General features: G+C 44.6%; 2 protein-coding genes across 10 annotated transcripts in view; both read right to left on the minus strand.

Moving 5' to 3' along the window:
- CELSR1 (cadherin EGF LAG seven-pass G-type receptor 1) overlaps positions 1 to 21,685 on the minus strand; it is a 319,999-nt gene that overhangs the window by 199,481 nt on the left and 98,833 nt on the right. For all 9 annotated transcript variants that reach the window (XR_008443926.1, XR_008443929.1, XR_008443927.1 and 6 more), the window contains exon 2: positions 3,725 to 4,363. Coding sequence is in view for 4 of the 9 variants with exons in the window: in XM_054019353.1 (XP_053875328.1) it covers positions 3,725 to 4,363 (639 nt within the window). In the remaining 5 variants the exon portion in view is untranslated. The remainder of the gene's footprint in view (positions 1 to 3,724; positions 4,364 to 21,685) is intronic.
- LOC128832239 (uncharacterized) lies at positions 687 to 2,634 on the minus strand. Its single transcript, XM_054019437.1, has 2 exons — positions 1,910 to 2,634; positions 687 to 1,241 (listed from the first exon to the last, which is right to left on the minus strand). Exons 1-2 carry the CDS (start codon positions 2,607 to 2,609, stop codon positions 1,027 to 1,029), a joined length of 915 nt encoding a protein of 304 aa, XP_053875412.1. The 5' UTR covers positions 2,610 to 2,634; the 3' UTR covers positions 687 to 1,026.

Below are 21,685 nucleotides of genomic sequence, written 5' to 3' on the forward strand. Positions count from 1 at the left end.
CACATCTTTCAGAACACTGGCCTGTTCAGGAAGCTGCAAGCCAGGATTTTTTCCCCAGACCAGAAGATCACCGTAGGGGAAGTCGAAATGTCCATTGTAATCCTTGGAGACCCCGCTTACCCTTTGATGCCGTGGTTCATGAAACCCTACACAGGGAGCCTTGACAGCAGCAAGGAACGGTTCAACAACAGGCTGAGCCAGTGCAGAATGACTGTGGAGTGTGCTTTTGGCCGTTTAAAGGGCCGCTGGCGCTCTCTGTATGGGAAGCTGGACCTGGCTTACGACAGAATCCCCGCAGTTATATCCACATGCTGTACCCTCCATAACATTTGTGAAGGGAATGGTGAAAGATTCAGTCAGGCATGGAACTAGGAGGTTCAACACCTGGAGACTGAATTTTAACAGACAGAGAGCAGGGCTATTAGAGGGGCCCAGCGCAGGGCTGCAAGTATTAGGGATGCGTTGAGGGAGCAATTTGAGGCTGAAAGCCACCAGTAATGTCTGGTGCCCTGCACAGGAGTGAATTGCAGTGGTTCCAATGTTAGTAGGAATTTGTGTTTGCTACGCTGACTTGCAGTGCCTGTTTCTTTCCTGGGCTAAGGTATCTTTTACTTTATGCAATAATAAAGAATATTTTCAAAGCCAAAAAAGCCATTTATTGAAAAGAGACACAACTGTTTGGGGAAACAGAAAGGGCAAGGGAGTGGGGAACGGTACAATCACAGATTTGTGTATGTCCTGTCTGGAGTGCTGTGCTGCACTTCAGGATGGCTATACTGCATGGTGATGGGGGTTGAGTGCAGTGGGTAATAGCTGTAGTTTTCAGAGCTGTGTGGGGAAACTACAGGTGTTGGAATCAGCTGGTGGTGGTAAGAACCCAGATGTTTGGGAAAGTGGGTTGGAGGTGACATGGGGGCACAAGGAAAAGAGTTTTGGGACCAGGGCTGCCGGGAGGGCGGGCGCGGTAGTGCTCCGCCTGCATTGCTACAAGCACCTGTATCGAGTCCACTTGGCGCTTCATGATGCTTAGCAGCCACTCTGTGCTTTGGTGCCGGCGATCCGCATTCTGCTGGCGGACCCTCCTTTCACTCTCCCGCCACAACTGCACTTTTTGATTTCATTACTTGAATGCGGCATTACTTCATGCAACATGTCTTCCTTGCTTCTACGTGGTCTCTTTCTGATTCTTTGGAGTCTTTCAGCCGGTGATAACACAAACGGCTGAGATCTCAAGGTTGCATCTGTAAAGGCAAAATGCAACACTTAACAGAGGCAGCATTGTTCACACCAGACAGAGCAATGATTCCCCCGTACTTACGGAAAAGCACAGTCTACACAATATCATAATTTGCCTGTCCCAAAGCGAGCGCACATAACTCACGGAAGCCCCAAAATGGTGAGTAAGCACAGGGTCAAGCGTGACTGACTGTTTCACGGCTGTACTGTCCTCTGGGTTTCCGTGCCTTGAGGACAGCCAACAGTGGCAGGGGGCCCCTATACTGAACACTGTCCCCACATTTTCCACAGGAGTTCGTCCTGGAAGATATCTCGCTGCTGAGGGTGACCTGGGAAGCAAGGGAGGGTCTTCTACTGCAATGCAGCTTCCGCCCTGGCCCATATGCAGCTTGCTTGTGCGCAGCAATGGTCCCCCCGCCCCTCACGGCACAGTGGCGCGGACATGTTAGCCTGACTGGGACAAGGACCACAGTGGCTCTCCCAAGAAACCTGCACAAGCGCATTGCCCAAGTTCTGGATGAGACCTTTTGAAGAGATCACTGAGGCCGATTACCGCGATGTGAGAGAGCACATCAATGCCCTATTCCGCATCTAGGCATGCACGCAGCCCTAACCCTCCTCGCTCCAAGAGCCCACACCGAATAACTTCCTTGCCAAAATAAAAGCCGCTTACTGGGAACTGCCTCTGGTGTTTGTCCTTCCCCAAGCACCGGCCGCTGTGACTGGCCACCTTCCTCCTGGCTTGAGAACAGCTCCTGGCTGCATGCATCTAGGGATTCCGGGGTGTCTTCCTCTGCCTCAGCACCTTTGCTCCCGCTTTGCTCCTCCTCCTCTTCCTCCTGCTCCTGCCTTGTTGCACTGGGCTCTAAAGTGTCCATGGTGGTCCCCAGAGTAGAGGTGGGGTCGCCCCCAAGGATCGCATCCAGCTCTTTGTAGAAACGGCAGGTCGTGGGGGCAGCACCGGAGCGGCGGTTTGCCTCACAGGCTTTGTGGTAGGCATTCCGCAGCTCCTTCACTTTAACCCTGCACTGCACTGCATCCTGGTCATGGCCTCTTTCTAGCATGTCCCTTGATATCTGCCCGAAGGTATCGTAATTCATACGGCTGCAGCGCAGCTGGGACTGGACAGCTTCCTCCCCCCAAACACTGCTGAGGTCCAGCAACTCACCATTGCTCCATACTGGGGCTCGTCTGGAGTGTGGAGGCATGGTCAGCTGGAAAGATTCGCTGAGAGCACTCCACGCCTGGCTGAGCAAACAGGAAGGGGATTTTTCAAAATTCCCAGAGAACTTAAAGTGCGGGTCTGACGGTTGGTCACCTGAGGGCAGGGCAGTAGAGTTCAAAGTGATGACCAGAGTGGTTAGCACAGGCATTGTGGGACACTTCTGGAGGCCGATCAACGCACACTATAGGACCAGGGCGTCCCCACTGGCGCCGCAGCGCTTCAGCGGAGGAGCAGCAAACATTATTCCACTTGCCGAGGTGGATTACTAGCAGCGCTGTAGCTGCGGAGTCAGAGCGCTCTACGTGCCTTGCCAGTGTGGACAGGGAGTGAGTTAGAGCTCACTGGGCAGCTTTAGTACGCTCTAACTTGCAAGTGTAGCCAAGCCCTAAGTCTCAGCTGAGAGTTTAGGCCTCATTCAGCAAACTACTTGGACACATGCACAATTTAAGTTCATAAGTAATCCATTAACTGTAATGGTTCTACTATGTAGCATTTAAATTTTCTTCTTCTTCTATACTCTTTACAAATATTGCAGAAGTAGCACTTTAACCTTTATTAATTGTCTGGTAAATTATGAGATAAAGTAACTCCATCAACAAACTGATAAAGATGAACATACCAGAAGAATGACAACAAGAAGAAGCAATCTTATGCTCTTTTAAACATACAATTTCTAGAAAGGAAATTGGATCGAGAGATTATATTTGCCTGGATGGGTATTCACAAACTGAAGCTTACATACGGTATTTCCCACGTTTACATTATAGTAAGCTCTTTGAGGCAGGGACCATCTTTTTGTTCTGTTTGTACAGCACCAAGCCCTACAAGGTCCTGGTCCATGACTGGGGCTTCTAGGCATGACCACAATACAAACAATAAGTAGTAATACTAGTTCAAAATAAGGAGTGTCTCCTCATAACATGTTGCACTCAGAGAATACTGATTTACATCTAGCACTGTTGGCTGTTTTGAGTATTACTTAAGGGGTAGAAGATAGTTGGATGTGCAATCAGGGACCCTCTTTTCCCTCCCAGAAACACAATGTAAAAGAAATGTGTCCAAACAAGACATTTTAAAGCAAAGATATGGGATATAGTCTAACTGCAAATGTGACACATTAAATCCTTCTCTCTACCAGAGTTTAGTGTCAGACGCTTTCTCCATTTGAGTAAGAATGTCAACAATTTCAGCTTGATACTGAACTGACTCAGTGGATGGCCTAACATATAAATCATGGGTATAATAGATAAGATAAACACATACCAGTGTAGTCCTCATAACATTCGCAAGTGTAGCCTCCTTCTCGGCTCCGACAAAGCCCATTATTGCCACAAGGGTTGGAGTAGCAGAGATCAATCTCTGTTTCACAATAGTCGCCTGTAAAGCCAGGGGGACACCGGCACCTCAGACCGTTGATGGGATGGATGGGTCGGAACAAAACGGTGTTTGAACTAATAAATGGAGCAGAGCTGTCAAACTTCAACACCGAGACGCACTTCATATAGTTCTCGCAAGGCTCTCGCAAACAGATATTGTCGTCAAAAGGCAGGACCCGCTGCATAGAGATCATGGTCAGTAGCGTCCTGTTGAGGTAGATCTGTTCCTGGAGGTCCTCGGAGGGGAAGAACTTATTTCTAATGCCACCAGGAAGTAAAGCGGAGAATGTTACGTTCAGGATATTGGAGCTGACGTCTGTATCATTTTGAATGTTGAAGACGAAGATGTCATCCTTGGTAGTAGACAGCACCGTCGCCACACCCTCCACAAAGAGAGAGAGCAGCGGGGAAAGGAACTTCTCCTGGGACATGTTTTCCAGCCGCACAGTGATACTGTTGGTCAGCATGTCGTCAGTGATGATAGTCACCCTCAGGGTGCAGACTGCTGTGACACTGTGAACACCATCTATTGGCGGGAGGGGAGGGGGAAAGAGGGGGAGAGAGAGAGAGAGATCAGAGTTATTTCAAACAACATCCTCTGAAGTGCTTTGGCATACAGACCAGGCTACTGAGGCATTCTCCAATAAACACAACTGAGATGTGAGACATTCCAACCTTCTGGGATGTGAAAGGGAGACAGACAGAAAGTGCTTTGGCTTCTGCACTGGAAAGAACCTAAGTACAAGGGACATCCAGGTATGCGCTGTCCTAGACTGTTCCACTCAAACAACTGGAAACTGCTAGCAAGACAAATAGCTGTGAGAGGGTTAAGGGCAAGAAACTTCTTCTGATACGTACAGTACCTATCTTACACAAATCACTGCTAGCCTACAACTAATGCTGTGAAGCTGTCACTTTCTGCAGCACAACACCAAAATTATCTTCTCCTGCAGCGGTCTCAGGCTTAAAGTACCAAAACTATGCAGAGCAAGAGAAAGGATTATCAGGGCTTTAGATAAAAGTCATCATAGGGGAAAAGAGCTAACTACATTTGATTTCCTTCAGGAACCTTGTATGAAAGTTAGAGATGGAGCCAATTAAGCCAATCTCTAATGAAAGCAAGCATTTTTACATTGCCCCATTATGTCTTTGACAGATCCATGTTTGTTTTGCTACAAAACATTTCAATGCACATACAGCAGTGATATCTGATACTAAGGAGTGATGGATGCCAGTACAACCTGCAGTACAGAGTAGACTTATATTAGTACAATGTCTTTGCAAACTTTACAGCATCATTTCATTATGAAATATAATTATTGACCCTGGGCAATGTGATGGGTTCTATATACATTATGTATACCGTATACATAAATGAACACGGAATTTGCAATGAGCAGCTACATCAGAGAGATCAAACCCTCTTGTTTGGCTGTCTCCTTGCTGACGTTAAGGACTCTGTCATTTTTTCACTAATATATAATATTTTATTTAGAAAGTACAGATCATAGAGTATTAAATTATTTGTACTATAGTAGTGCCTAGAGGCCCCAATTGAGATTGTGGCCTCATAGTGCTAGGCACTGTACAAAGACATAGTAAGAAACAGTCCCTACTTCAAATATTGCACAATCTAAATACAGCAGAACCTCAGAGTTATGAACACCAGAGTTACAAACTGACCAGTCAACCACACACCTCATTTGAAACCAGTCAGGAAGCAGCAGACACACACACACACACACACACACACACGCAAGTACAGTACAGTACTGTGTTAAGTGTAAACTATTAAAAAAATAAAGGGCACATTTCTTCTTCATAGTAAAGTTTCAAAGCTGTATTAAGTCATTGTTCAGTTGTAAGCTTTTGAAAGAACATCCATAATGTTTTGTTAAAAGTTATGAACATTTCAGAGTTATGAACAACCTCCATTCCCAAGGTGTTCATAATTCTGAGGTTCTACTGTAGACAAGATGGACAAAGCAGGGGAAGGGAAACAGAGGCACAGAGAGTTGGCTGGTCAGGTCAGTAGCAGAGTTGGAACAGCACCCAGCTCTCTAGACTCCCAGTCCAATACCTCATCCACTAACCCAAACTGCCTGCTACATGGTCCTTTCTAATGTCTAACACTGAATAGTCACCTACTATATACATCTTCTCCAGCTAAACTGAGATACACACACTGGGCGTGATTTTGCATCTCTTCAATGTAAATCAGCAGTAATTGCATTTGAATCAATATAAAACCAATGTGAGATCAGAATCCGGTCCCAACATTTCATATATAGGCTTTTTTTCCTTTTCTTTTTTCGATTGTTGGGTTTTTTGTGTTTTAATGGGGTGATAAGCAGAGAATCATCTCGTGCCAGGTGAAGTTGTGTCCATGTTCAGAATAACCACCTAGAAAAACAGAAAAATCAGAGCAGCACCTATTATCTAGTAATATCGTTGGGTATGTAATAATGCAATCTGGATTTAAAGTTAGATTTCTTTTCTAGTACTCCAGGTGGGTCTAAACCAGGGGTCTCAAACTCAAAGGACCATGAGGGCCACATGAGGACTAGTACATTGGCCGAGGGCCGCATTACTGACACCTCCCCCTGCCACCCTTGGCCCCACCCCCACTCCACCCCTTCCATGAGGCCCTGCCCCCATTCCAACCCCTTCCCTGAAATCCCCACCCCAACTCTACCCCCTTCCTGCCCCCCAGGGAGGGCAGGAGGGATGTGGGGTGTGGTGAGGGCTTAGGGCAGGGAGTTGGGGTGTGGGGTGCAGGAGGGGTGTGGGGTACAGCAGGGGATTGGGCTGCAGGAGGGGTGCGGGGTACAGCAGGGGGTTGGGCTGCAGGAGGGGCTCGGGGGGCGGGCTCCGGCCCGACACGCACCGGGGGCAGGGCAGGCTGGCTGTCTGCCTGTCCCCGCACTGCTCCGCTCCGCTCCTGAAAGTGGGCGGAACCTGGGGGAGGAGGGGCACAGGGGTCTGTGTGTTGCTGTTGCTTCAGGCATCACCCCCCGCAGCTTCCATTGGCCAGGAACGGGGAACTGCGGCCAATGGGAGCTGCTGGGGGGCACTGCCTGAAGCAAGAGCAACACACAGAGCCCTGTGCCCTCCCCCTTCCCCATGTTTTGGCCGCTTCCCGGAGCGGCAGGGGGCAGGGCAGGCAGGAAGCCTGCCTTTCTCCCAGTGCGCGTTGGGCTGGAGCCGCTCTAGGTAAACGCTGGGGGCGGGCCGCGAGGAGCTCATGGGCCGCAGAAAACAACCCCGTGGGCTGCATCTGGCCCCTGGGCCGCGTGTTTGAGACCCCTGGTCTAAACTAAGCATTTCCCCCCTACCCGGGAATGTCTATAAAACCTCTGCTGCTAATTGTTTTTCTTTCATTATACAGCAGCTGCAAAGCAAATAAAATATTTTCTCATGGGTGCTACTTTACTACTTAATGGCTAAAAACAAACAGTGGTGGAGTTGTGGCAAGTGGTCATTATTTTGGGTGATCTTTTTGTAGGACCCATCACACCAGCTGATTTTTTTTAGCTTTCATTTTCCCCAAGATGGGTATTCCACAGAAAATTTCCATCTCCTCTTCCTCAACCTGCTTCAGACAGACTGTCCTGTTTCCGTTTCCACAGAAGAGGCAAAACCGCCATGCATGATCTTCAAAGCTTTTCAATAGCCAAAACCCTAATTATAAACTTTTAAAAGTGCATAGTCTGCAGGTTCCCAAACAACGGAAATATCGGATGCATATTAGTACAATTAATGAACTTTTTTTTATAAATGACAGAGTCAGACTAGCTTAACCATTTCTGCCAACTACATAGTCTATTTCATGAGAGAACAGCAGCAGAACTAACTATTCATGCATGGTTCTACAGCTATTGTCATTTTGACTGGCTGGTCTATAGGGTGTCTGATCTATTTTGTTATATGCCGCACAATGTATTACTCAAGTTCTCTCATAACATGGAGGGAAAAGGATGCCAGACAAAGGGCCTTTTTCTTAAGGAAACACTGATGTATAGTCCATGGTCTGTATAGTAAGAAGACAAAATACTATCTGCTGTCTGACAACCGACGAGTCCACAAACTGTCATAATCAATATCAACTGCCACAGTATACAAGAGCGTCCCAGCATTCACAGCAACTATTCTGACAGAGTTAATAAATCACTATAAAAAGCCCAGTGCTGGACACCGCATAGCTTTGTTGTTCTGAAGAGAACACAAAAGAAAACTAGACACATGCATATAGCTACAGATACTTTGAAATTACACATAATGCTTTAAAAGCAAATATAACCGTGTGCAACACTGTTGCAAAAAAATTAAAAAACAAAAGGCAGCAAAAAGTATTTTAAAATGTATTTTATGGAAAATAACACAACTAGCATTTTCAGAAAAACTGGCCCTTTAATCTTACTATGGGCTATATCATACCATCAAGTTTGAAAAGAGAAATTCCCATTGGATGATTTATTCCATCCACTGGAGAGTTCTGTTTAAAAACTGATGCCACTTTTTGTAACTAGTATCTATTTCAGTCCAAAGCATGTTGAAATTAATGGGAATTTCCCCCTTAACTTCAATAGAAGTTGAATTAAGTCCTGTTTAATAATAATTAAGGTTGTGAGTCTTTCACGGAGGTCACGGAAGTTACAGATTCCATGATTTTCCGGTACCTCCATGACTTCTGAAGGGGCTGGTGCAGCTGACCCCAGGGCTGCCCGAGCAGTCCGGGAGCAGCAGCAGCGACTGGGCCCCGGGCCGCCCCCCTGCCTGGAGCAGCAGAGGAGCCCTGAGTGCCCCCCCTCCCCCAGGATCAGCAGCACCCCCGTCCTCCCCCCAGCGCCTAAGATTTAGTTAGGGGTATTTTTGGTAAAAGTCATGGACAGGTCACCAGCCCGTGACTTTCTTGTTATTGCCTGTGACCTGTCCATGACTTTTACTAAAAATACCCATGATTAAATCATATCCTTAATAATGTTTGCAAAATGCTTTGATATCTTCATATGAAAGACATTGTGAAAGTGCCAAATATTATTCTTATTGTTACAAACTACAATGAAATCATTTTATAAAAGTAATAGCATTTCATGAAATACAGTTATATTATACACCTACGCATCTTAACTGTCTTTGCACTGCATGGCATGCCTAATATGTACAAATGTCTGGCATAAATGCACAAGTCCTGTGCTATTGCATAATAGTGGTGCTTCTTACAAATGCTATAATGTAAATCTAATTTTTCATGGGGGGTTGCACTACACTATAAACATCTATGCCAGGTTTTGGCCTGAATAAAATGTCTCAGAACAATGAATACTAAAAAAATATTCAATAAAACTGAATATTTTAATACAATTTTAATAAAATATCTCAACTCAATTTTCTGTCACACTTTTTCTTCTTTTGACTGTTCAGAATGTGGCGTGGTTTTAACATTTCAGGTGATGTCTGGCTTTGTTTGCGGTCAGTCACTTTGAGATAGCCCAGTTCCTTGCACTGATGTCAGAAGGTAACCAACCTGTAGTGTTCCTCTCAATCTTTTAACTTGCAGAGAAAGGATGGTCCAGTGGTTAGCATGCTAACCTGGGCATAGAGGACCATTGTTCAATTCCCTATTCTGCTACAGAATTCCTTTATGGTCCTAGGCAAGCCACTTATTCTCTCTGTACACAGTTCCCCATCTGTAAAATGTAGATGATAATGCTGCCCTATCTTATGTGCGGATTAATGCATTACAGATTGTACAGATACTACAATGATGAGGCCATATAAGTACCTTAGCTAGACAATCAAATATTATCCTGAAGATTGCCAGAACCAACTTTACCAGAGAGAGAAAGGTATATATCTAATGTCTCACATATTTGACTGTGTTAATGAGAAGTGAAGACAACCTGCAGAGTTGTGAACTGTTGTGTGACTGTATGGGAAAAGAGGTGGGCAATTCAGCAGTAGTCTATCCACCACTGAATTTATTTCTCAACAATGCTTCTCTTTGCATGCGTATTTCAAAAGAAAACTTCAGAGCTTACATATGCTCCCAGTCCTCTAAAACACACCCACTGCAGATAAGTTATTGAATGGTCATCATTATATGAATAGCTTTTCTTTATGAAAAGATGGATCGGATCCGAGGCTTTTAATCTTAGCTTTCTATTGATGGGCACTTCATGAACCACAGAATTTTATTACCTAGCAATATAAACACAGCAATGTTTAACTGAACGGTGTACCTGGCTCTGGGAGTACCTGGTCAACAAGGTGTTTTTTTTTTTTTAAAGTATAACAAAAAATAAAATTATGAACACTTTTTTTGGTCTTATTAGCTATAAAATAATCAAAGCAACGTATTTCATAGCAATGTCCCAGTGTCACGGGCTTCTTGCACAGATGCCCCAATCTTACGTTCGTTCTACTTTCCCCCTTAGGATGCAGCTGGAAACCTTTAATGGATGTCAGAGTTTACAACACGGCTGTGCAAACTCCGTCTCTCGTAATAAAATAAGGGCACCCCTTAGGTTCTGAAGCTGCAATTCAAATGGTCTCATGTGTGTCAGCGAACAAGGAGCAAACAGATCCCCCTGCAGGAGATGTGCCTTGGTGACATGCCTTCAAGTGAGTGACCTTCCATACACCAGTCCATTCAAAGATGATATATATACAGGACTTTCTTTACACAGTGTACAAGGCCACACCAAACAAAGCAGCAATCCCCTGCAGCAAGCAGTGGTCCATGGATTACAGTAGCACTCACAAGCCCCTTCCATGACCATGATAGGCACACGACGAATATAGAGCTAGCGATAGTCCCAGCCCCAAAGAATTTACAATCAAAACAGACAAGGCAGACGGACTAAGAGTGGCAAGGAAAAGAGAGATGGCCAAAGTCGCACTGCTGGTTAGTGGCCCAGCCCAATGTCCTATCCACTACTAGACCATATTCCCTCAATCAAAGACAGCTAGCCAGACAGTGTAGATTATCTTCCCCATTTGCACCTTTCAAACATCATTGACATACAGTTAAAATGCATAACATACTTGCCAAATATGACTTTTCCTTGTAAACAATTGTTGTGGTTACTACAGGGAGGTTCTATGATTACAAATGAGAGGTAGGTGAGAGTCCATGAGACAACCTCTCTATTAAGATGTCCACAATATGTAAACGTTTGAGAACCCCTGACATAGAGGAAACATTCAAAGGAAGGTGAATTCTACAGAAAATGAGTTACTGGAACCTAAGTAAAATGTTTAATTAAAATGGTAGAAAACTTAATTAACAAAAAGAAAAAAATATTTTTAGGCATAGCTAACATTAACGTGGAAATCTTACAACCTGAGCTCTAGGCCACAGCCCCTAAACACCTTTTATGATGGACCCATGGACTGCAATGTTTCAAAAGGGCAGGTATCAGGGCAGCCAACTTCCTCTATTAGCCAAAGGCTCTCAGTGATGTGATGGTATGCGCACGGCCAGTCAGAGTTTGGCCCATGTCCTGTAGTCTGAATGGATCAAAGTGTGAGTTTTTCTTTTGCTCTCAAAAAGGTTGATGTTACACAGTGCAATACATGAAATAAAAGGAGCACAGCAAGGACCTTAAAAAGATACCCCCTTATCTACCTTTCAAAAACCTTAATTTGTTCCATATAAATGCAATACGATCCCTGGGAACAGCTTTAACTGATTCTGCTGTAGCCTACCAGTCTCCAAATCCGGGATCAGAAATACTGCTGAAAAGCAACACCCTTTACAATAACTTAACCAACATGACAAGTAAATGAAACTAGTGTTATTCTTTTTGCTCCTTCCTTCATTTAATACCTGTCCAACAGGACAGATTACAGTCTCAAAAGCTTTGTGTTTTTATAAGGAGCTATGGCTGCCAACAGAATTTTGTCATGGGCTGGAAGGACTATTATAATTTATTACTTGAGTAAGGCCACAGATGTTTACAGTACAAAAACAATGAGCCCATATGCTGACCAACTTAGCATGCTAAAAATAGCAGGGGAGCCATGGTAGCATGGCAGGCAGCATGGGTTAGCTGTCCAAGTACAGTCCCATATGAGACCCTAGATAAAAGTACAGGTGGTTAGCCTGAGCTGCCCCCTGTGCCACCACAGTTACACTGCTATTTTGAGTGTGTTACCTTGATCGAAGCTAGCATGTATACGTCTACCTAAGCTTGAAATTACACCTGTGGGCACACCCGAAGGGCCTGATCCAAAGCCCACTGAAGTCAATAGAAAGACTCCCATTGACTTCAACAAGCTTAACCTAAAAATGACTCCGTGCAAGCAGGCTCTTGCACTCATGCAGCGCCTCAGTGAAGTCAATGGGGCTCTAAGCGAGTGCAGAGGTCCCCCCAGGCAAACCTCGTTTCAGGATCAGGGCCTATTAGTTAAGACAAGATAACAATATTTGATAACAGGAGAGAGCTGAGGGGGATAAGGGTGAAGAAGACAATATGATTATGTAGTCACAAAAGGTTCACAGGATTACTTTTAAAAACAACTTTACCATTTTTAAACTTCGATGTCTACAATCAGATATCTAAATCCATGTTTGGGCACCTCTACATTTTCAGCACTGTTGAGCACCAGCTGTTCATAGAATCATAGAATATCAGGATTGGAAGGGACCTCAGGAGGTCATCTAGTCCAGGGATTGGCAACATTTGTCCCGCGGCCCGCCAGGGAAGCACCCTGGCGGGCCGGGCTGGTTTGTTTACCTGCTGCGTCTGCAGGTTCGGCCGATGGCAGCTCCCACTGGCCGCGGTTCGCCGCTCCAGGCCAATGGGGGCTGCGGGAAGCGGTGGCCAGCACATCCCTCAGCCTGCGCCACTTCCCGCAGCTCCCATTGGCCTGGAGCAGCGAACCGCGGCCAGTGGGAGCTGCCATCGGCCGAACCTGCAGACGCAGCAGGTAAACAAACCAGCCCGGCCCGCCAGGGTGCTTACCCTGGCGGGCCGCGGGACAAAGGTTGCCAATCCCTGATCTAGTCCAACCCCCTGCTCAGAGCAGGACCAATCCCCAACTAAATCATCCCAGCCAGGGCTTTGTCAAGCCTGACCTTAAAAACCTCTAAGGAAGGAGATTCCACCACCTCCCTAGGTAACTCATTCAGTGCTTCACCACCCTACTAGTGAAAAAGTTTTTTCCTAATATCCAACTTAAATCTCCCCCACTCCAACTTAAGACCACCTTGTTCTGTCCCACTGAAGTCAATGGAGCTTATGGGTGCAAAACTTTAAATGTAGACACCCATGTTTGAAAATATTGGCCATACTTGTAAGTCTCCTTGAAGAAATAAAATTTGAGAGGTGGAGATATGGCAGATGGTGTTAAGATGGGGGTTTCCTGGTACATACAGCTACATAAAAGAAGACAAGGCATTCATGGAATAAGGGAAAAACAAAGCCATTCAGACAAGTGGCTTGTGGTGAACACAGAGGTGCTAAACGAGACAATATGCTAAATGTAAGAAGGAGCTAAGTTGTAGAAAGCCTTGAAAGCAAGAACTAGGAGCTTGAATTAAATTGAGGAGTCAGCAGAGAGAAAGTGAACATGGCTGTAGCATGTATCATAGTAGATACTTTTTTCAGTAAAGTTTTGGACCATCTGGTAGCATCAAAGTTCTCTTTGAACAGTTCCAGAGAATTAGAGGATCTAAGTGACAGTGTTACTTGGCAAAACCAGATTTGCCACATTTGTTTTGTCGCTATATCAGCTTGTACCTTTAAAGCAGCACATGTGTGATAAGCATGAGGATAACAGTTATTTTTTCTGATGTGCATCAACAAAAAAAGTTCATCAAAAATACTATGACAAATAACTATTTTCTATTTGGAATTTTCTGTGTATTTTTATCCATGTGGGATCTGTTTTAATGTCATTTAGGAAAGTAGCTGCAGGCTTCCTATACAGGAAGACTCCCTGGGATAGAGAGTTCATTATATATGAAAGGACCTGGCCTTACCAAAGGCTTTTACCCAAATATTCAAGGAAGGACAGGATATCCTTTAGGACAGGTATCAGAGGTGCTTATGGTACACGAGTTCAAAAGAGGACTTTGAAATGGGCCAATGCGCTTAAAATGCTCAAACATTTGGGGAGGAAAAGGAAAACACTGTGGGTGAAATCCTGTCTCTACTGAAGTCAAGGAGAGTTTTGCCACTGACTTCAATAGGCCATGATTTCACCTTGTGAAATGGAAAGCAGTTAAGTACTTTGTAAAGTGTGAAAGACATTGTGTATTGAGTTCGAACTGAAGAAGGAGACAATGTCTATATTGTATAACATCCTAACAAGGACTTCTAATGCCTAAGATCAACCAAAGAAAGAACCTGAGCTAATGCCTGCTATCTCCAAGGAGATAGTATCAAGACTGAAGATAGGAACTTTATGGATTGAGATAACAAGAGCATGTTATTAACATGTAAGGTCTGCACCTACCAATCTTTTTGCTTTGTGACTGCATCCCATGGCCCTTACTAGCATGACTTTCCACAAACCATGACTCAATGAGAGCAAAATTAAATGTGCTTTCTTTTTTCTATATTTCTCTATTTTCTTAAATAAACTGCGCGAGAGTCTCACCTCTACTCCAGCACCTTTACACCAGGTAAAAGGGCCAGAGCAGCCTAAAGGGACTCTAAAAAATCCAAGTTCCAGTTGAGGGAGAGAGTCTTATCAGGGTAGGGCCACGACACACAGCACTGCAAAATCTCTGGGCAGTGCTGCTACCCACTGGCAGCTGGGGACAGACTACCATAAATTAGGCACACCTGCCAGGGATGTCTAAGTTACCTTGGGGTCTGCTTCGAACCCCAGAGAAGTACAGATCCGAAGCACAATACAGAATTCTACCCATGGTTATTCAGATTCTAGATTTAACTGTTGCTTGAGGTTCAAGTGTGGAGAATGTCCCCGGAGAAAGTATCTGCCCTTGGAGGAGGAAAGGAAAACGTGGGATTAACTAGTCCAGCGGTTCTATCTGGGGACAGAGGGATGCCAGAACAGGACAGACCGAGGTCTGTGCTGGCACAGAGTTAGCCATTTAGAGATCCTGGGACAAGCTTTCCTGTTGTTACAAATACTTTTTATTATTTTTCTGAGTCCAAAGAGAAGGAGAAAATGAAAAATAGTGAAGCATAAATTAGGGATCAATCCAAGGAAAGCATGTGGCCAGTTTCAGAGTAAAACTAGACACAGTACATATCTAATGACAACTTTCTTCATTTATGTCGGCTGTGGCTGGGCTTTCAGACAAAGACACCATAACAAACATTGGCCTTAGACACACTTACAAACACTCATCATGCAATTGTCATTGATTTATTTTTGAAAGATGAGTCACCTTAGTGTCCTGATATGGTGATCTATAAAGCCCTGAAAAAGGCAGCAGGACCTAAAGCTTGGAACTTCTTGGAACTCTCACTTAGAAATCCCCTCTGTGGAATTCATGGCAGCACAGGCTAAATTAAGAAGATGAGCTCTATATGTAGGGGAAAAGCAGTGGGGAGGAGGAACTGTATCCATTGTATAGAACGCAGTTGTTAATTCCTGACCTATAGAGGAGAAAACTGGGTAAACGCTTTCTTGAAAATCCTTGTCCTTTAAACGCTCTGTTACTTTGAAAACAAATTTTCTTTGGCTGCCTGTTGCCAGATTAAGATTGCTTGTATTCATGAGGTAAGATTGTGATTAACGAAATAGACACCTGGAAACGTAACATTTGGGTGGCAGATTGGGCTGATAACACTAGCAATTCAAGTGGATGCGTTGTCTGAAGTGAGCCCGGCTGAGTCTTGACCACGCTGCTGGTGAAACATCCCTATTTTCTGTATATGCACTCCTAGGCACCCTGATGCTGGGTCTGGAATCAATTGGCGGGTGTGCTGAAAGTAAATCCGGGGGGGAGGAGGGGATAGAGGACCTTGATGAGGGCACTGGTAGGAAAGTAATGGCAGGAGAGCAGACAGATGGGAACAAAAATACCTGTTCATAGGGGAGAGGGATATAAGCAGAAACAGAAAGGAAGGGGGTTGCGGTGCTTTGAGGTGGAAGTGGGAGGTATTAGGAACGAAACACAAGCAGGGCTTAAATTCAGCTGGTGCCATCCGGAGCAGAGCTCCGGTAAATATTTTCAAACCCATGGGAGCTCCAGTGCCTCCTGCAGGGCTTAAGTCCTGACCTCCAGAATTTAAGCCCTGAGCACAGTATGCTAATTACCATCTCCTTCACAATGTGTATGTGAGGACGAGCTTGTCCTTAGACAGCCAAACCCTAAATAAGACTCCTCTCTCATACACTGACACAGGAGTCGATTCACCCAACATGCACTGACCACCTCCCTGCACCTGAGTCAGGGTCCAGTGGGTGATCCAGCAAGAGCAGTTTTAAACTCCAGCTGGCGTTCAATAGAAGCTTTGCTAGCACAGGCTGCCAGGATCTCCAGGTTACCCTAACACACCTAATGTGTGGGCTGAGCCAGCCAGCTCCAGCCACACAATGGCAGAGAGGCTGCAGGAGGCTTGTGCAGCCATGGCCCAGTTCCAGGATGATTTTCTACTACGTGGGGCCCACAGTCCAGGTTCTTCCAGTGGAACCTAGGCAGAAAATGCTGCCCATAGCATTGCAGAAGCCTATCCCAAAGCCACTACAAGATTGTTCATGGCAGTGTATTTCTAGTATGCTCTTATCCCGGAGCTGAAGAGATTGTGCCAGTATTCCCTATTCTACATTAAAGTCTAAGGTGATTATAAATATTACTACATTAACCACACCTGCCCAGGTTACAACCAAACTTCACACCATTGCAAAAGTTCATTTTCTGGGAAAGAGGGGGCTGGGGAGGAAGGAACTCAAACCTCTCCCATACAGCTTTGTCTTCTTTCACTTATGATTAAACCTATTATCTTATTACTGGTTTATAAGTCATCTTTCTAAGCAGGTCTGAGCTATTGAAAAAAACTATTTTCAAGTCATTTATGTTTTCTTTCAAGGTCAGTATGTGGCCTCGAGCTACAAGACAGGCTTTTGTTTCTCAAGGTATTTGCTTTGTTTCCTGTGTCACCAGTTTACACCCTCTGATTCTCTGCTCTACAAAGTCCTTCAGAAACTGTAAATAGTGGATTCCTGAAGTATCACACAAGCACCAGACTAATTGTGACCTGGGATACTCAACTAGTAATCTGAATTCATGAGCATGCACTCCAAGTAAATTATGTATTTTGTAAAGATTGAGATATCGCCAGTGTGTTTACTCTAAACCATACTTTTACGTCACTAACTCCACTTCAAAAGAAAGAGCCCCACATTCGGAATGCCCAGCTGCTTCACCTGGCACAACTCACTAGAAGAGTGAGAGGGGTCCCCACAAAAGATTTTTATTCTCTACTTAGCTAGAGCTCCCTTGTAAACATTTTTCTCATGGTTGATTAAAAGAAGAACTTCCTGTGGCAGGCAAGGAATTAATTTAAATCTCTCTGCCAGTTTCAAAGCAAGGATAGGTTAATGTTATTTTGGGGAAAGGAAAGGGGTAAGAGAGAGAGACAGCTTCTGAAACAGTACAGACATGAAGTGAACAGCACCTGTGCTTTGAAATGTATGCTCACATCATTGTAAAGTAACCTAATAGGGCTCTTTTCAAAACAATGTTAGTACAGCCAAGCCTTTCACAATTATTTTCTAATAAAGCTAAGTATTTCTATGATCCTATGATTCATTTTTTCCAGATTGTGTTTTATTCCCAATGGGCCTCATCCAACTCCCAATGAAGTCAACAAAACTCTTTCCACTGGATTAGGCCCAATCCTAATGCTTCACCCAGGCTGGAGGAAAGTAAGCACTCAGGGCAAAATCAAGAGTTGAATACGGTCTTTGGAGATGGCTGCCATTCTCTCTAGATTAGGGTGACCAGATGTCCCGATTTTATAGGGACAGTCCCGATTTTTGGGTCTTTTTCTTATATGGGATCCTATAGCCTCCCACCCCCCCATCCCAATTTTTCACACTTGCTGTCTGGTCACCCTACTCTAGATAGCCTGGCTGACCCTGACCCCCACTTTCTGCTGAGGTACAGGCTCAAGAAGTTAACTTATCAAGTAACTTATGAACCTTTCAAATAACAGTTAAGTGCACTACTTTACTGACCACCCTACTTTCCTTCTCATAATGTGATAGTACTAATGAACATCAATGTCAGGAGCAGTTTGAGTGATCTTGTTTTTACAGGTCATGGCCCTAATTCAGACAACTGTGTAAGCAGATGCAACTTCAGGGCTTGTCTACACTGGCACTTTACAGCGCTGCAACTTTCTCGCTCAGGGGCGTGAAAAAACACCCCCCTGAGCGGAGCAAGTTTCAGCGCTGTAAAGCGCCAGTGTAGACAGTGCGCCAGCGCTGGGAGCTACGCCCCTCGTGGAGGTGGATTTTTAGAGCTCTCTCTCAGGGCTCTGCCGTAACTACACAAGCCACATTAAAGGCTGCCGCGGCAGCCCTATACCGTTGCCAGTGTAGACTAACCCTCACTGACTTGAGTGAATTCTGTAACCCAGAGTTCAATGTGTGTCCTGTCTCCCACTCGAGGGGCTGGTCCCTAGAAGTTAATGGGACTATTCAAGTGTTCTGAATTAGTTATGTGCTTGAATACTTTGCTGAATCAGAACTTTTAAGAGAAACAGCAGTAGTTGGTACCTGTTTATATTGTGTGATTAAAACACATACATACAAGGTCAAGAAGAAAACATCTTCCCCAAAATTTGCTGTTTCTGGACAGTGTCTGCAGACTTAGGCAGGCTTTGGGTTAAAACAGGGGTCGGCAACCTTTGGCATGCGGCCCATCAGGGAAATCTGCTGGTGGGCCAGGACAGTTTGTTTACCTGCAGCGTCCACAGGTTCGGCCAATTGCGGCTCCCACTGGCCGCAGTTCGCCGCTCCAGGCCAGTGGGGGCTGCGGGAAGCAGTGGCCAGCACATCCCTCGGCCCATGCCGCTTCCTGCAGCCTCCATTCACCTGGAACGGAGAACAGTGGGAGCTGTGTGTGACTTTGTGCAGTCTATATGGTTTTATAAAAACATAATAAGAAGTGAATATAATGTAACTGGAATATGTTTCATGCAAAAGGTCTCTTGTAAGGTATTATTACAAAGCTTATAAGCTACTGAGTGTGATCATCCTATTTGTATAAATGTACCACTCTTGTATCTAAAACTAGAAATATGAAATATAACTCTGAGGGCCTATTGTAATTATGCAAAGTGTGGGCCATTAATAGTAATTTGGAATCTTGATGACTCCCATTAACCAGGACCACTGTCTGCAGGTGGCTGTGTTTACCTGTTAGTCTTCCTGTATATGTGTATGCTGGCAAGTGGATAATGAAGTCTTGCAGTGACATGTGATCATGTCACCTGACCTGGAATCCATCTTTAACCTGGGTGCTTTTCCAGTGGGGGGGGTGTGGAAAGGCAGAGGGACAAAGGATTCCTGCCTTATGCAAAAGATATATAAAGGGATGGAAGAGAAGAAGGAGAGGGAGGAGCCATCATGAAGAATCCCCTTGCTATCACATGAGCTGGAACAAGAGCTGTACCAGGGGAAAGAACTGTGCCCAGGCCTGGAAGGTGTCCAGTCTGAGAAAAAACTTACTGGAGCATCTCTGAGGGTGTGATTATCTGTATTCAGTTTGATTAGACATAGATTTGCACATTTTATTTTATTTTGCTTGGTGACTTACTTTGTTCTGTCTGTTACTACTTGGAACCACTTAAATTCTACTTTCTGTATTTAATAAAATCACTTTCTACTTAGTAATTAACTCAGAGTATGTATTAATACCTGGGGGAGCAAACAACTGCATATCTCTCTATCAGTGTTATAGAGGGCGAACAATTTATGAGTTTACCCTGAATAAGCTTTATACAGGGTAAAACGGATTTATTTGGGTTTAGACCCCTTTGGGAGTTGGGCATCTGAGTGCTAAAGACAAGCACACTTCTGTGAGCTGTTTTCAGCTAAACCTGCAGCCTTGGGGCAAGTTATTCAGACCCTGGGTCTGTGTTGGAGCAGACGGGAGTGTCTGGCTCAGCAAGACAGGGTGCTGGAGTCCTGAGCTGACAGGGAAAACAGGAGACAAGGTAGTCTTGGCACATCAGCTGGCAGCTCCCAAGGGATTTCTGTGATCCAACCCGTCACACTGCAATCGGCCAAACCTGTGGACGCTCCAGATAAACAAACTGTTCTGGCCCACCAGCAGATTTCCCTGACGGGAAGCGTGGCAAAGGTTGCCGATCCCTGGGTTAAAATCTCTAAATTTTACCCAAATTCTCTGCTCAGAAGCAATCACCACAATCACTTTTTTAAAACACTGCCTGGCTAATGAGCTATGTTTCACTAGCCACTGGTAATGAGATCACCATTTGGGGGGAGGCGGGAGAAGGTTGGTTGTACAGTCTATTGAGGTTATTCCTGGACTCTTGCCATTAAGCTAGTTCGCTGAACACTAATCAAAGGAGACAAAAGCACTTGTTTCCTGTTTCTATAGCCTTCAACTTGCAGTGAGCATTTTTCTCCTTTTGGGATTTACTATACAGAAGAGAAAAGCAGCCCATCAGACAAAACTGGAATAACTGAAAACCCACAGAGATTTATGTTTATGTACATATCTAATCACTGATGGCTCATGCAAAAAACTACATGCCAAGCGATGAAAAATTTAAAATGCATATAAACAGTGATTGCAAATCTTTGGTTAAATTTGTAAATACTAAGCTGACTTCTAGATATGATACTATAATCCCAGAAGCTCATCTATATCAGAGCACAATGTAGTGTTTAAGTTAAGAAATGAAATTGCTTTTTATAATTTCTTTAGATACAATTTGCTTACACCCTGTATTTTGTGTACTTATTACACCCTGTATTTTTATTATAACTACACTTTATCATGCCATAAAAATCAAGTAATTGTCCTAAGTAATTGTTTCTGTCCGACTTGGTTTAGAAACAAAAGTGTAACTATGTGATTCTTTAAAAAAAAAAAAAAATCAGATGCAATTCTCTGCCAAACATTTTATAAGGTAGTGATCCAGAGTGAATTACACAATACAAGTATTAATGGAAAACTCAAAATATTTTGCACCTCAGACTTATAGCAAATACAGAAACTAGTGGAGATTGTTTTAAAATCACACCTAGTTTATGTGAATGTGCTAGAATGGATAGCATGGGAAAATGCTGGTGCTCGCACCAAATATTGAATTTTATATGCCACATGACTAACACAGCAGAGTGGTGTATCAAGGTGTGGACAGGATTCTGTGTGACTCTCACAGGGCACAGTATGTAGAGAATACAGTATGTAGAGAGTGGCTGTGTAAGGACCAGGCACAACTGCAGCCTCTGCTCTCCAGGGAACACAGACTTCCCAAAGGTTGCACACAGCCCAAAAGGGGACAGGAAGGTGGACCAGGAGGCCAGGTTATACTGTACATCTATCCAGCTATGATCTGCCCAGCCATGTAAGGGGTAGCAAGCTACACCCTGTGAAGTGTTGTACTAAAAACAAGTCCACAGCCTGCATGCACCTGGGAACCCTGCCAGTCACCTTCTTCACAAGGCAGAATGCCTCCCAGTGCCCTCTTTGCGGCAGCATGGCTTTGCATCACCCGCAGTGCAAGGCAGTGCCTAGACAGCATTATCAAGCCCTTAGTAAAATAATGAAAATTCCCTAAGTTACAAATCTAGAAACACCAGGCCCAATACAGGACAAGCCACCCATGGAATAAACGTGACACTGCCTTCAAAATAGCAAAGTAGAACTGTGTGGGACTCA

This window comes from Malaclemys terrapin, chromosome 1, assembly GCF_027887155.1.
Source record: "Malaclemys terrapin pileata isolate rMalTer1 chromosome 1, rMalTer1.hap1, whole genome shotgun sequence".
In the NCBI taxonomy this organism is placed as follows: Eukaryota; Metazoa; Chordata; order Testudines; family Emydidae; genus Malaclemys; species Malaclemys terrapin.